This window comes from Maylandia zebra, unplaced genomic scaffold (assembly GCF_041146795.1).
Source record: "Maylandia zebra isolate NMK-2024a unplaced genomic scaffold, Mzebra_GT3a scaffold01, whole genome shotgun sequence".
NCBI classification, from domain to species: domain Eukaryota; kingdom Metazoa; phylum Chordata; class Actinopteri; order Cichliformes; family Cichlidae; genus Maylandia; species Maylandia zebra.
The window spans coordinates 793,077-809,669 of NW_027490031.1; the positions used below are offsets into that span (position 1 = coordinate 793,077).

The 16,593-nt window shown below is 43.3% G+C and overlaps 1 protein-coding gene and 1 non-coding gene across 5 annotated transcripts in view; both read left to right on the forward strand.

Annotated features, from left to right (window-relative positions):
• Positions 1-6,594: 6,594 nt before the first annotated feature.
• The window catches only part of LOC106676740 (uncharacterized), a 32,089-nt gene continuing 22,090 nt past the window's right edge, over positions 6,595-16,593 (forward strand). The window contains exons 1-8 of one of the 4 annotated variants that reach the window (XM_076880877.1): positions 6,595-6,770; positions 8,962-9,318; positions 9,417-9,512; positions 9,897-10,220; positions 10,950-11,282; positions 13,698-14,027; positions 14,193-14,528; positions 14,594-15,361. In XM_076880877.1, the coding sequence (XP_076736992.1) occupies positions 6,734-6,770; positions 8,962-9,318; positions 9,417-9,512; positions 9,897-10,220; positions 10,950-11,282; positions 13,698-14,027; positions 14,193-14,528; positions 14,594-14,685 (1,905 nt within the window). In that variant the 5' untranslated portion in view covers positions 6,595-6,733 and the 3' untranslated portion in view covers positions 14,686-15,361. Of the gene's footprint in view, positions 6,771-8,961; positions 9,319-9,416; positions 9,513-9,896; positions 10,221-10,949; positions 11,283-13,697; positions 14,028-14,192; positions 14,529-14,593; positions 15,362-16,593 lie in introns of those variants that run through there. The other 3 variants (XM_076880879.1, XM_076880878.1, XM_076880880.1) reach the window with 3 other exon arrangements.
• trnap-agg (transfer RNA proline (anticodon AGG)) lies at positions 16,497-16,568 on the forward strand. Its single transcript has one exon. It is a non-coding gene; the product is annotated as a tRNA-Pro (tRNA).

The following is a 16,593-nucleotide window of genomic DNA, read 5'->3' on the forward strand; positions in this document are numbered from 1 at the left end:
TTCATTTCATGAAGTTTCTGCATCTATAACCAGAAATGGTGGAATTATGTAAAAACATACAGAAAAATGTGTCAGTGCTTCTTTAATTACCTTATTAAGCAGAGAAGACATCAGATCATCTTTTTTTAATGGAGTGTTTGCCCAGGGTGCCAAACAGGCTAGCCTCTGCCTATTACTAAAAACATAAATAAAAACATTTAAGTTTGTGGTTTTAAGGTGAAAAAATGTGTAAATTTTCAAGGGGTATGAAGACTTTTTCAAGCCGTCCTAATCCCACAGATGATCTTCTGTAAGGGAAGTGAGTCTGGAATCAATGAGGCAATTAAACACCTGGTTGGTGGCAGACCCTGTGGTGTGGATGGGATTCACTCTGAGTTCCTGAAGGCTCTCGATGTTGTAGGGCTCACTTGGTTGACAGGCCTTTGCAACGTTGCATATCTGGGGCCCTTGACTCTCAGACTCAGGTAGTGGTCCCCATATTTAAATATTGGGGAGTGAAGGGTGTGCTCAGACTGTAAGGGGATCACACAACCTCAAAGTACAAATTTTGACCGAATTTTTCTTCCTTTCAGCTGATTGGTTAACGTCATGTCAATCACAAATTTAACAATCCAATGAGAGAACAGATAGGTTTGGCTGTTGGAGGGGTGCTTTACTGAGCTTCAGGTCCTGGAGGTAGTTCATTCTTATGGTTCTTATGAGCAGCTGCATTTTGAACCATCTGAAGATGATGGATGGTGGCCTGATCTAGACCATAATACAATGAATTGCAGTAGTCCAATCTGCAAGTAAGAAAAAGGTGAATAACACGCTCAAAGACGTTAGCCGGAAGGTATGGCTTTACCTTGGCTAGCTGTCTTAACTAAAAAAAACAGGACTGAACTACTGCACTCACCTGCTTATTCAATTTAAAAGAACCATCAATATAGACACTGAGGTTTTTTACATGTGTTTTACAATACGAGGAAAGGGGCCCAGAGTGCTGTCGATATGATTAAAGTTGCCAAAAATGACAACCTCAGTTTTATTTTCATTTAGCTTTAAAACATTTAATGACAACCACTGTTTGACATCATCAAGGCAGCGTAATAAGAGCTGGGGATGGTCTGACCCTGCTTTTAAAGGTAGATAAATCTGCAAATCATCAGCAAAACAATGAAATGAAATGCTGTACCGCGAGAAGATGGAGCCCAATGGCAACAAATAGACTGCGAACAGAGCAGGACCCAAAATAGAGCCTTGAGGTACACCGTATTTAAGAGGGGCTATTTTGGAGTTGTGGGGGCCCATACTGACACAAAAAAAAAACCTTTCTGACAGATAGGACCGAAACCACTGTAAGGCAGATCCTTTTAGGCCAGCATGAAATTCTAGCCGTGATAACAGGATGTCATGGTCGACCGTGTCAAAAGCTGCTGACAAGTCCAACAATAAAAGGGCAGCAGGGCTGTGTTAAGATTCAATATTGAGGAAGGGTACAAGAGGTGATCGAAGAATAACCACACCGATCCGGCCGGGTGAAGTCAAACGATGATTTTAATGAATACACGCGTGGGAGGACACTCTGTACGCAGACAGCCAGTAGTCCTCGACTTAATCAAAGCATGAACAGATATTTTATAGCATCAGGGTTTGTTTACTGACGCCCCTTCATACGTCACAGACACATTTTATACATAGATCAAATCAAAACCACAACGACTTTTGACACAGTTTAAAAGAACAATTGTCTCCTATCTTCACAACAGGTGCTTCCTGTCACTGCCGGATGCTCGCAGCAGTTCTGCGACAAACTGCTCTTTGCAACATCAGCAAAACATGATTAAACTTTCACCTATAAATGATTCTCTAACTGAGTGTGTGTGTGTGTGCGTCTGTGTGCTAACCACAATTGCACCCTGTTTCACCTCGCGACTAGCTCCTGACCCCTCACCAGACAGAGAGACAGAAACCACTCTCGTATATGTAATAATCGAACTGAAACTATGGATATGACTTTTACTAAATAAATGTTTTAATCAAGAACCTCTACTAAACATAATAACTGTGTGCATAAGCATCTTAAGGCCTTCTTAAAGCTATCTGTTACATTGTTAAAGCAATGATCATACTGTTGCTTAAAATAACTTCCTGCTTGTGCAGACTAATAGCAGTAAAATAATTTCCCTTCTCGACAGCTGCCAGAGTCCAGAGTTAAAAGAATAGCGTTAAAAATCCTTAAAAGTGCCGTCTCAGTGCTATGTAGGGATTTAAAACCAGATTGAAATTTTTCAGAGATCATATAAGAATCAAGGTGTGCCTGCAACTGTAGGTAGACCACTTTCTCCAAGACTTTAGAAAGAAAAGGAAGCTTTGAGATAGGCCTGTAGTTGGACAGAACAGTTGGGTCCAGGTTTTGTTTTTTAAGAAGAGGCTGAACTACAGCTTGTTTAAAGCATGATGGGACGCAGCCTGTAGCAAGGGACGTATTAATTAATCTCAGGATAAAAGGCCCAACAGTATTAAAAGTGCTTTTAAGCAAGCTCGGGGGAGACAATCAGAGGGGCAGTGTGATGATCTTAGGTTACTAACTACCGCGGTCAAGTCCTTATTAAGGGAGACGGGATCAAACTGCTCTAAGACAGCTGAGCACACAGGAGAAGGACTCTGATCTGAGGCAGCAGACAACGAGACAAGGGCCCTGATCAATAGGATCTTGTCATTAAAAAAATGCTAAAAAATCATCGCACATACTTGGTGAAGAAGTGACTCCAGAATTATCACATAAACTAAGAAAGCGATTAAGAACGTTAAAAAGTACCTGAGGCCTGTGACTGTTTACTGACACTAAGTTTGAGACCTTAAAGCACACTGTGCGCTGTCGATCTTACGTGCTGCACAATAATGTTTAATATTTAGTATTACTGTTATAGTCACATAGATCATCGTGATGTTGTTTATACTATTGCTCTAGTCTTCCTCTGCTTGTTTTCTTTTTTCTTTCTCAACAGGTGATCAAGAGAAAGGAAAAAGAAAAAAAAAGGTGATGAAGCAGATTTTCATTGTCTTTTCTCTCTCTCTCTCTCTTTTCCTTTTTCTTTCTCTCTCCTTCTGTTAACTTTCTTCTGAACTTTTCTTCTTGTTTTTCTTTCCCGTCCCCGAGTCCAGTCTGGCCTGATTACAATAACTTATAAAAATAACTAATAAAGATCAAATAAACTATGACAATCAAGTGGACCAGTATTGCAAAAGGCCCACTTGGGAAAGTAAATCTGTTGGGCATTTGTCTTGGCCTTCAGACATAATTCTGATTGCTACAGTGCCAGACAGGACACACACACACACACACACACACACACACACACACACACACACACACACACACACACAAAAGATAGACCTGAAAAGCTCAATTGAAGAAGCAAGTGGTCTCACCAGAATAGCTCGGTACTTCATATAAGTTCCTGTTAGGCATAGCAACAAAGAGGAATAAGGATTAATATGTGAGTGGGGCACACAAAGGAAAACTACACTGACCAACATCTGCACCACCTGCATTTACTACAAGAAAGCCTATGACTCTGTGCCTCACACAGGGATCCTGGAAGTGCGCAAGATCAACTGGACTGCAAGGACCTTCATAAGTCACCATCAAGTGCATTATTTACCAAGGAGTTGCTCTGTCCTCACAGCTGTTTCTTGAAGACGTTTCATCCGAGAAGCTTCTTCAGTTCTAGGGTCGAACCGTGGAAAATCCCAGATTTAAGCCCTGTGGGAGTGTCCCCCCAAGAGGGACAATGGCGTGAAAACGTGTGTGGGTCACAATCAGCCAAGGTTTTTGGATGAGTTCATTGTGAACTTGTGCTTGTGAACTTTGGCATCCTCAAAAGAGTGACCTTTGTCCTTTAAATGCAGATGGACTGCTGAGTCTTGTCCTGTGGAGGTGGCTCTTCTATGCTGTGCCATACATTTATGAAGTGGCTGTTGGGATTCCTTAATCTTAGATAAGTAAAAGCCATATCTGAACCATGGCTGAATGAAGGCACCTGTGAAGCCAGAAGAAAGTGTAGAGAGCTGAACGTAAACGGAAGAAGGATGAACTTCAGGTGTCAGCAAATATTACAGTATTACTGGAATTCACATCCTGAAATGACTGCAAATTACAGACCTATTTCCAAATTGAGTTTTATCTCAAAGATTCTTGAAAAGGTAGTTTACAAACCATGAATATCCATTTTTAGAAGAATGTTGTATTTCGGAAGTTTTTCAATCTGGTTTTAAAGCTTTGCATAGTACAGAATCTGCCCTTTTAAGAGTTTTTAATAATTTTTTTAGGAACTGCATCACATGACTGTGTTGTGATCGTGCTTTTAGATTTAACAGCTGCCTTTGATACAGTGGATCATAAGATTTTAATTTGCAGTTTAGAGCAGGTGGTGGGTGTTAGGAGTACTGCACTGCAGTGGTTCAGATCCCAATTGGCAGACCAAACTTTCTCTGTGAAACTTGGTGAGCTTGTATCCTCTGCTGCTTCTTTTCAATGTGGGGTTCCACAGGGTTCAGTTTTAGGCCCGCTTCTTTTCTCCTTATATCTGATACCACCCGAGTATATTTTCAGGAAACATGGGATTTCTTTCTACTGTTTTGCCGATGACTCCCAGATTTGTTTCCCACTTAAAAGATAAATGGTTTCTCAGTAGACCCTCTGCTCAGATGTCTTGATGAAATAAGGGCCTGGGTGGCTTTGAACTTTTTACATTTTAATGAGCAGAAAACAGAAGTGATGGTTTTTGGTGGCACTTCTGAGACCACTACTATGGATCCTGGTTTGCTGGCACAGTTTGTTAAACCAATCACCACTAACCTGGGAGTTTAAATGGAGGCAGATGATGAAGTTGAAAGCCAGGTCAGAGCTGTTGTAAAATCTGTCTTTTTTTCATTTGAGACAACTGGCAAAAATAAAGCCCATCTTATCAGAGCAACTTTTTGAGACAGTAATCCATGTCTTTGTTACATCTAAGATAAGAGATGAGATAAGATGTACCTTTATTAGTCCCACATGTGGGAATTTTCTAGACTCCATTATTGTAACGCACTTTATAGTGGGGTTAGTGATGCATCTGTTAGGCGTCTGCAGGTTATGAAGCACATCTTTTAACTGGAACAAAAAGGTCTGAGCACATTACCCCCATTTTAATTTCACTTACTGGCTTCCTGTCACAAACTGGTAGTAGGAACTCAAGAGCAGAGCGGTGTGACGTCTCCAAAAACAGTTTATTTACAGCACCAGTGCACGATATATACAGTGAAGGGGAAATCCAAACTCCAGGGAATCACGGGGAAGCTCTCTCACACTCGCTCACGTCTTCTTGCCCAAACTCACACATGCTCACACGACAGGGAGGTCCGGGGAGGAAAGTCTGTAGCAGAGGAAAGGGAAGTCACTCACAAATCACGAATCACAGGTATACTCAAGCACAGGTTCACAGGAGCTGGGAGAATCACTAACGTCTGTAGTACAATCATCCAGCGATGAGAGGATCTGTGTTCCAGCCTCAAATAGCGCTTTATCAGCTGATTGTTGTCAGGTGTGTGGGCCAAGGGCGGGAGCCCACAGTGAGCTCCGCCCAGGCAGAGAGAGAGAAAACCAAACACCACATGCAGTCTTGTGGGCCGGCCGGGCAGGCACGGAGACCATGACACTACCTGTACATTTTAGCGTCCTTCTTAAAGTTCTCTATTTGTTTTTAAATCTCTTATAGCCTGCCCCCACCTCTCTGAGATGCAACAGCCATATACACCTTCCCACTCCCTTAGTAAGCATTAATTTGCTTTGGCTGTAGCAGCTCCAAAGTTGTGGAACGATCTGCCCTTGCACATTAGGCAGGCTTCTTCTCTTTCTGAGTTTTAAACTCTTCTTAAAACACATTTTTTTGCTGGCGTGTACAGCATTTTGTGAACCCTGGTTTTATTTTAAAGGGCTTTATAAATAAAGATGGTATCATGCAGTATGGTAAAGTTAAATTAACACCTATAATTCACAGTTAAATAACAGTGGCCATTATGAAGTGTTACCCAGTTCCTTTCTGTTACTGAATGAACTCCCACTGGTCACCATCAGCCTTTGCTGTGTTTGATTTGAGTATCAATCCCTCTGGTGGGCTGTACAGGTATTACATGTGAATGGCAGTAGATTTTTTGTTGTTGTTTTTGCTGTTTTCTTCAGTTTTGTAACTAGAATTTAAATCTATCCTATAATATTTATGATTAAAAGTTACATTTAAAGAGAAGTGAAAATAAAGATCAATCCCAGCTGTGCTTAGATGCACTTAGATGGTGGGAAAATAGTTAAAAGAGAGTGGGAATCAACAGATCCAAAACTGGAAACATTTAATTTTAGTGTTTCATGTTGAAAAAGTGTCATGATTAAAGTTACGCATAACAGATTAAAATCACAGATTTGAAGCAGGAAGTTTTTAAATGTGCAAATAGGTTATTTAGGTTTTTACTCTAATGAATGCTTCTTTCATTCAAACAGTTTCTTCTTTACTGGCTGAGGCTTTTGTGAACACTCCTCCTCCTCCTGCTTTTAAAGAAGTGTTTCCTCTTCCTGAATGAAAACAATCCACAGGTGTGATGTGTGACATGGAGAGCAGCCAGAAAACACCTTTGGCTTCTTGGCAGGATTATTTAATCTCTTAGTCGGTTCAGGTTGAAGATTAACTTTGTAGATGTCTACTCTCTGTATAGCAACATGAAGATTTTGGATTTGTTTGTGATCCTCCTGTACGGTAAGAAAAGTTTCTTTTAAACTTATGACACACACACATATTTACACAAGCACACACACACTGGTTTTGCTTACAGAAACAGTCAGACAGGTTTGTGCATGTTGATCTGGAAGATAAGTTCTCAAATGCCGCAGGTTATTCTCGCATAGTTAAAGCCAAAAGAGAGAATTGTTTTTTGTTCTAGGACCAAGTGTATGTTTGCACCAGACTTTTACCATAAGAAGTATGTAAATGAGAAAAAACTGAACTGTAGTCCTCTCATTTCTTTTAAAACAATGACGGGACTCAAACACAAACACACTGAAGCTGAAGTCCAGCTGTAATCCAGGCCTGAGTTCTGAACAGTAAGACAGTCAGTGGGTAAAATATCACAGGCAAGGGGGAGAGATGACAGACAAAATATAAAAACAGCAAAGGTAAACACACACACACACACACACACACACACACACACACACACACACACACACACACACACACACACACACACACGGCATTATTATAGACAGGAGAAACGTCTTGGAAGTAGTCTTTGAGCATGAAGAATCCACATCTGTCACTGGTGGGCAGATAAACTGAATCCGTTGATGCAGCCATCCTTGGATGTGCATCTGAGGCAAATGATCAGACGGAGCAGGTGGTGGTCAACCTCCCGAGCAAACCACACCTCATCCAAAGTTTGGGCATGGAGGTGGTCACCACGTACAAGCTGCTGGGTGTTCACCTTAACGATAACCTGGACTGCTCAGAAAACACTCAAACTCGGCACAAGGACCAAAGTCGACTGTGCTGACAGGCTGAAGTCTGCAGGACATTACTGAGGATGTCTGCAATCTTTTATCCAGAGCTCTGCTGTGGAGGCGGCAGCAGAGAGAGGGGCAGGTAACGGCTAAATAGCCTGGTGAAGAGGGCCAGCTCTGTCCTGGACAGTCCCCTAGACCCCATAAAGGAGGTGGGTGGGCTATTATGCACAACATCTCTCATCCCTGCATGAGACTGTGGAAGGAGACTGTGGATGGAGACTGTGGATGGAGACTGTGGATGGAGACTGTGGAAGGAGACTGTGGACGGAGACTGTGGACGGAGACAGTGGATGGAGACTGTGGACGGAGACAGTGGATGGAGACTGTGGATGGAGACTGTGGACGGAGACAGTGGATGGAGACTGTGGACGGAGACAGTGGATGGAGACTGTGGATGGAGACAGTGGACGGAGACAGTGGATGGAGACTGTGGATGGAGACTGTGGATGGAGACTGTGGAAGGAGACTGTGGATGGAGACTGTGGACGGAGACAGTGGATGGAGACTGTGGACGGAGACAGTGGACGGAGACAGTGGATGGAGACTGTGGATGGAGACTGTGGACGGAGACTGTGGATGGAGACTGTGGACGGAGACAGTGGATGGAGACTGTGGATGGAGACTGTGGATGGAGACTGTGGATGGAGACTGTGGACGGAGACAGTGGATGGAGACTGTGGACGGAGACAGTGGATGGAGACTGTGGATGGAGACAGTGGACGGAGACAGTGGATGGAGACTGTGGATGGAGACTGTGGATGGAGACTGTGGACGGAGACAGTGGATGGAGACTGTGGACGGAGACAGTGGATGGAGACTGTGGATGGAGACAGTGGACGGAGACAGTGGATGGAGACTGTGGATGGAGACTGTGGATGGAGACTGTGGAAGGAGACTGTGGATGGAGACTGTGGACGGAGACAGTGGATGGAGACTGTGGACGGAGACAGTGGACGGAGACAGTGGATGGAGACTGTGGATGGAGACTGTGGATGGAGACTGTGGATGGAGACTGTGGACGGAGACAGTGGACGGAGACAGTGGATGGAGACTGTGGATGGAGACTGTGGATGGAGACTGTGGAAGGAGACAGTGGATGGAGACTGTGGAAGGAGACAGTGGACGGAGACTGTGGACGGAGACTGTGGATGGAGCGCTATCACAGGTCCTTCATCCCGACAGAAGCCAGGCTGTAACATTATAAACAGGATAAACACTGTTTAGAAATATGTGTGTATAACTATCACTGCCTGCACTTTATGTGCACATAAAACATCTTGTTGTATTTTTCTGCACATAGCAACCATTTGCACAGAATCATTTTATTATTTATTTTTTCTATTTTTATGTGGGATCAATAAGGTCTTTGTCTATGTCTGTGTCCTCAGTTTCCCAGTGTGCCTCAGGTGTGGAGGTAGTAGAGGGGGCGGAGTTTGTTCTCCTGCCCTGTGAGTATCCTACTTTTGAAGAAAAAGAATCCACAGCTGTGTGGAGTCGCTATGACCTCAATCCCTCCACAGTGCACCTGCGTCGACGAGAAGGCGATGACCTCCAGAACCAAAATGACCAGTTCAGCGGCCGAACAGCCATGAATCCTGACGCTCTGGAAACCGGAGACCTCAGTCTCACTCTGAAAAAGCTTCAGCTGTCTGACAGCGGCAGCTACACCTGCACCGTCCGTAAGTTTGGAGTAGAACTGGGTCAGTCAAGAGTGGAACTGCAGGTTCAGCGGGTCAAAGGTGGAGGTCAGTGCAAAGAGATTCAAAATCACATGGAGTGTCACAGAGTGTTAATCATTTCATGTTAACATCATGTAATGTTCATGTTTTCATTGTGTTATAAGTTCCCATCAGTGTCCCAGTGGCTCTGGGTGTCCTGGCTGTAGTTGCAGCTGTCATCGTGGGTGTTGGAGTTCACTTCAGAGGCTATTTTAAGGAAGGTATGTTGTGTGTGTGACGTGTTTGCATTGTGAATAATCTGAATCATCCGTAAACCTCAGATTTGTTTTACTTGACTTGACTTGCAGTGTTTTTACTTCTTTTTAATCTATTAGTTATGTTAATAGGTTGTTTTAATTGTCTCCTTTCTTTCAATAAAACACAAACCAGTGTATCCCCATGTTTCATGTTCTTAAGGAATCCTCCAGCACATTTTGCAGAACAGGCTCCTCTCTCTCATTGAGGAGCCTGAGGACAAACGGCAGCTATTTGTCTAGAATACTAATTGAATTACTCTTTGCTCCCCTCACACACTTTACATGTCAAACATGGGGGCTTTGACAGACTGCGCGCACAAATCATTATTTGTTGTTCTTACTTCACAGTCTCACAGGTGGATGTGGATTCGGGGGTGGAGTCTGTTCAGCTGCCCTTTATAACCACAGGTCACCGACATGAAGATGTAACTGTAGAGTGGACTGACAGCTCCAACAGGATAGTGCACGTCTTTAAAAACGGTTCTGACCACCTTGAAAAACAGCACTGGTTTTACAGAAATCGAACAATGATGAGGAAAAACCTGCAGATAGCTGTGGACCTCAGCCTGACTCTGAAATACCCGACAAACAGAGACGCACTCACCTACACCTGCACCGTCTACAGGGGGGAAAACATCCTGAAGAAGAAACAAGTGAAGCTCTACGTCAGAGGTGAGTGCTGTAGACAGAAGATGAAGATGTGAGTCATGAATTAAAGAGCTTGGTGACCACACTGATAATCTGTCCCTGAGGTGAACAGGACTTGATGAGTGAGCTACAGTAAGATCTATTAAGTTAGGTTTTTCAACCATTACTTTTTTATCAGCTCAAACTGAAGATGTGACACTAGTCCGAGAAATTGAGGAGTTTAAGAGAAATTTATAAAATGATTTAGAATGAAAATATTATAATGATAATGTTTTTGAGTCAATGTCAGCCTGAAAGCACCAGGATTTTGAGGATCAGATGTTTTCTTAAGGAAACTCACACGAGCTTCTTCTATTTCTTCTATTCCACACTAAAACAACCTCATTAAAATGCTGCACGCTTTGTCTGGGCCTGCATAGCCCAGAATAATAGCTTATTTAACAAAAGTTCATATTAATCTGCATGTAGAGAGAAAATTCAAAGGAAATATAGGCAAGCTCCCATTATGGTCTATTAACATTTCCAGTTTGGGTGTAGGAAGTGAAGATAAAGACAGATGATAAATTTCTTCCCATAATTGATTTAGGACACCAAAGATAACACAGTGTCTGCACAGTGGAGCAACAGGACAAATCCCAGGCTGCAGCCAGTCAAACATGTTTTCAGTGCAGATGTTTCACTTCATCCAAACAAAATGTTCTCAGTGCTGATGATGCTGTGTTCAGCTCATTGTGGTATTTTTTCTCCTTTCAGTCCCCCTGGTGGAGGTGGAGCAGGGGGTCGAGTCTGTACAGCTGCCCTGCAAAACCAAACTTCACCTGCTTAAAGGCAGTAAAGTGGAGTGGACCTGCATTTACATCCGGACCACAAAGGTCCACGTGTCTGAGAACGGCTCTGACCAGCCTGAAGAACAAGACCACTTTTACAGAGACCGAACGAAGATGAATGAAGACCTGCTGAAAACTGGAGACCTCAGTCTGACCCTGAGATACCCCACAGACAGAGACAACGAAGTCTACACCTGCACCGCCTACAGCAGCGAGGGAAACATCCTGCTGAAGAGAGAAGTGAGGCTTCGAGTCAAAGGTCAGAAATGAATTTAAGTCAGTTATTTATACAGCACCAAATCACAACAACAACTGCGTCAAGGCACTTTATATTATAAGGTAGTTCCTTCAATAATACAGAGAAAACAGAGAAAAACCCAACAATCATATGAGCCCACTATGGGTAAGTGCTTTGGTGATAGTGGGAGGAAAAACTCAGTTTTAACAGGAAGAAACCTCCGTCAGAACCAGGACTGGGGCGGCCATTTCTGACCCATTCCAACAAAACGATGGCTGATAAACACACGTGCTGTGGTAGAGAGGCAGAGGTTATTAATGACTAATTATAACATTCAGAGAGGTGTATTAGTGTATTAACACATCATCACAACCACAATCAACACAATCATCATCTCGGCTCCTCTGACGACCTGTTTGCTGTTGCATGCTGCTGAAAGGCAGTGGGGAGAGGGGACACTCGGGCAGTGCATTTATCACGTATAATGTGTTTCCTGGATACACTGCTGCTTTTACAGCATTCAGAGATCGATGGCACCGTGTCAGAGCTGGCTATGAACTTCAGACGGATCAGACTTTAACTTAACAAAAAAGTTATCAGTAGTTCTTTTCATCTTTCCTTATTACCCACACCTACATCCACTCTGTCAGGCCCAGGCTGCTCACTAGGGCTGGGTATCATCACTGATTTCTATAATCCCTTTGATTCCGATTCACGAAGTCCCGATTTGATTCAATTTAGCCTCAGACAGTCAGAAATATTATAATTCTGATCATTTATCAGCACTGATACATGTGAGACTTCATCACAATTGTGAGCATCACAGCTGATGTCTTTGTGTGAAAGTAACTGAGGATAAAACAGAGAAAAACATGAAGGAGATTTTCCTGGTCTGGCGTTTTATAGCAGATAACCATAAAAATATTCTGCAGTAGATCAAAAACTGTAGAAAACCATGAATCGACATATGAACATTACCTGATGCTGCTGAAGTTGTCATGGGCCGTGGTGCGCGGGCACGAAAGGATCCAGGCGCAGACTCCGCGCTAACAGAAAAAACACTTTATTGTACCAACGAAAGGCGACCTGGGGAAACTAGGGAGCAAAGCAAGAAACTAAAAACCCGGGGAAACAATGACACGAGGAAGCTGGGATCGGGATGGTGGGAGGCTGCAACAGAAAGGGGAGATGATTACTAGGGAGCCGGGAAGCGGGGAAAACACATCTGGACTGAGAGTAGGGGCTTACGATAGAACGGGACCGTGGGAGCTCGGGAGGGAAGTGTGGCAGTCCGTGGGGCAGGAAGTCCGTGGGAATGGCGAATGGGCCAGGTGAGCACCGCGAGATCCAGTTGAGCCGGAGGACAGGCAGGTAGCAGACGCCGAGTAGAAACCTGGACAGAAGTAGGCAGGTAAAACACAGTTCCAATCCAGAAGAGAATGCACGCTTTTCGTGGAAGTCTGGTTACCACTGTGGGGGTGACTAACGGACTGGCGTGGAGCATCTGTCAGCGCCGGGTTAAGTAGATCTCCGTGTAGTCACCGTGATGGAGAGCAGGTGTGCTGGTGATGGCCCAGCCCGGGGGTGTGGCTACCCAAGCATCACGCATTCCACAGACACAGGACCACGGACCATGACAGAAGTGAAGCAGAGCAAAGTTGCAGAGGTTCTTTTTAAAAGTGGAATTAATGATGACATTTATCAAATGTGAGTTGTAGTTTGGATCTTGTCTGTGAAGCTTCTCAGTGATCCAGGTCATCGTAGTCTAAGGAGTGTGGAAAGGAAAAACATCTGGACTTCTTTAAGTTGCTTGAAGATGTTTCACCTCTCATCCGAGAAGCTTCTTCAGTTCTAGGACCTAATTGGTCACACTCTAGGGACTCCCCGGCAGCCTACACCTATTGCAGCATAACTAAGGGAGGATTTTTATGTAATCTTTCTTTTTTGGATTTTTTGTTAATAAATGGTAAATGGCCTGTATTTATATAGCGCTTTACTCAGTCCCTAAGGACCCCAAAGCGCTTTACACTACATTCAGTCATCCACCCATTCACACACACAGTCACACACTGGTGACAGCAGCTACAGTGTAGCCACAGCCGCCCTGGGGCGCACCGACAGAGGCGAGGTGATAATTTGTCTCCCTTTATTAAAATTAAACTACCATAAAAAATTAGAGACTCGTTCTTTCTTTGTGAGCAGTCCCACTCAAATCCTACTAAAGTGGACTGAAGGCAACAATTCAAAAGAAATGAAGAACAACCAATAAAATACATTAATCCTGAATTAAATGAGTGTAGTATATTTCATCTTTAGGAAATCAACACAAGCAAAGACAAATATCATAGTTTGAGCTTAAAATTGAATATTAAAGTTCTCTTTGGAATCATTGAATAAAACTGCTGCTGTGTCATGTTGTCTTTGTTGTCCTCTCAGTCTGTCAGGTGGAGGTGGAGGAGGGGGCGGAGTCTGTCCAGCTGCCCTTCACAACCACAGAAAACCTGCCTGCAGATGCTGAAGTGGAGTGGTGGCGCTATGAACCTGAACCACCGATGACTGTTCACAAATATCACGCCGGCTCTGACCAGCCTGATGCACGAGACCAGTTTTACAGAGAGCGAAACGAAATGACAGACGACTCACTGAAAACTGGAGACCTCAGTCTGACCCTGAAACTCCCCACAGACAGAGACACTGGAAAGTACATCTGCAGAGTTGAGGGGAAAGGGATCAAGAGAAAGAAAACAGTTCTGCTGAGAGTGATGAGTCAGTGCAAATACCTATGAAATATTTCTTACAGTGTATTTGTTTATAAAATAACAATAATTAAATGTAAATATCAGACTGCAGCATCTATAAAGAAGCTTAATAAGGTGTTTTCTAGAGTCACTGCTGTCTGTACAGCTCATGTTGTGTTTGTTGTCCTCTCAGACTGTGTGGTGGAGGTGGAGGAGGGGGCGGAGTCTGTCCAGCTGCCCTTCAAAACCACACAAAACCTGCCTGAAGATGCTACAGTGATGTGGAAACGCATTGACCCTGTACCATCAGTGTTGGTTCACATGTATAAGAACGGCTCTGACCAGCCTCACAAACAGCACCAGGATTACAGAGACCGAACGGAGATGAATGAAGACCTGCTGAAAACTGGAGACCTCAGTCTGACCCTGAAACAGCCCACAGAGAGAGACAGTGGAGAATACATCTGTAATGTCTGCAGCAAAGAAAGAAGCATTTCAAGAGAGACCACGGTGCTATTAAAGGTCAAAGGTCAGTATGAAAATATAAGTTTGTCTCTTGTTGTCTGTCCCTGTCTGACTGTCTTGTCTCTGCAGGGAGAGTTCCGGTCCAGGATCAAACAGGGGACATCAGGAACAGAAGCAGCTCCATTGATCCGACTCCTCTGATGGCTGATCAATCAGTTTGATCTGTGCTTAGTTTAGGATCAGCTTTTAGTTCAAGTTAAAATTAAAGTCCCTTTCTCATGACTACACTTTAAGAAAGGGACTGGAGCACACCAGCCTGCATGGCAGAGTTCCAAGACTTTTGGGGAAAAAAACCCTGGACTGATGAGTGTGTGTCATTACACACTGCATTTCAGAAAAGGAAGCTCATACCAACAGTAAAATATGGTGGTGATAGTCTGATAGTCTGAGGCTGTTTTGCTGCCTCGGGACCTGCAAGACTTGCCTCCCTAAATGGAACCATGAATTCGGCCCTCTTAAAGAAACAATTCTTTAGGAGACTATCTGGCCATCCGTTCTCATCTGACCTGAAGCGCACTTGGTTTCTGCAGCCGGATAATTATGCAAAACACCCAAATAAGTCAAAGTTCTTACCTGAATCTGATTTATATGCTGTGACATGACCTTAAAAAGGTGGTTCATGCTTGAAAACCCAGCAATGTGGCTAAATTACAACAATTCTGCAACAGTGAGTGGGCTGAAAATCCTCCACAGTGCTGTTAAAGATTTATTGCAGGTTGTTACAAATGCTTGGTTGCAGTTATTTATTAAATTCAGGGGCAATAGCTTTTTCTGACATGTTCATCTAGGTTTGGGTTTTTTCCCCTTAATAATAAACACGTTTATTTAGAAACTGCATTTTGTATTTACTTCTGTTCTTTGGATAATATTGTAATTCAATTAATGTTTTATCACTCACCTTTGAAAGTTCAGGTCAGGGGTTAACGTGTGATAATGAGAAATAACAGAGAAAAACAAAAGGAAGGTGCAATGAGACATAGGAAATCATGATTCATGGCAAATGAAATTTATCAATAATTGAAAGCCATCCTGACAGTTATTACAAATTAATATTAGCAGGTTCAGTCCCAACTGATGACCTATAAAGATCCGTGTCATTACCAAAGTGTCACAAAAGAAACATCTCATGATGGGTAAACCAGTGAGCCGTCTCAAAACCTTCACAACCGTATTGTTGCAAAACATACTGAAGGTATTGGTTCTAAACTACTGGAGGTTCTAGTGAGCACTGTTGGGTTCTTAATGCAGAGGTGGAAAGAACATCATTTCACCATATATAATAATGATCAGAAGAGTTGTTGAAGAGCCAAGGTGCTACAGAAAAACCTGGAATCAGCAGGTACAATTGTTTCAAGAAGGCATGGCATGTAGGTCACCATCCATGGTGCCATTGCTGAAGAAAAAGCATGATGAAGAGCTTTTAAAGTTTGCTGAACATTTAGAGAAGCCAGTGAAATATGGTCTGGTCAGATGATCATATGATTGTTTGGTTTTTCTCTGTACGGTCTACCTTACAATATAAAGGTAACTGTTATTGTGATTGGTCGCTATATGAATAAAATTGACTGGAAATGAAAAGATGACTTGTCCATGGATATGCAGACTGGAGCATCCAGGAAATGATCCCATCAATTTTCCAACTGGGAAATGATCTGCTTTACCTCCTGAGGTGGCAGATTGACACCCCAAGTTGCTCTCTGATGCAAAGAATGAATGTTAGCATATCTTAGCTAGAAAGCACTAAAGCATAGAAACCAGTGCTTGTCTGGTTGAATGAGGCAAGTTCTTTAAAATGACCGTTGCTCTGAGCTGATGTCCTGAAACTGTTTGTGTCCACAATGTGGAAAAACCACGGCGATGTGTTTCCAGACTTTTGACTGGCAGCTTTCAAGACAATGTTTCATATATTCAGCTTCAGCTACGTGCTCTGATGTGTGACTTTCAGAAAAGAAGTTGGTGACAGCGTTTATGTGGCTCGTTGGTCTAGGGGTATGATTCTTGCTTAGGGTGCGAGAGGTCCCGGGTTCAAATCCTGGACGAGCCCACCTCACGTCTGTAGAGTTACAGGG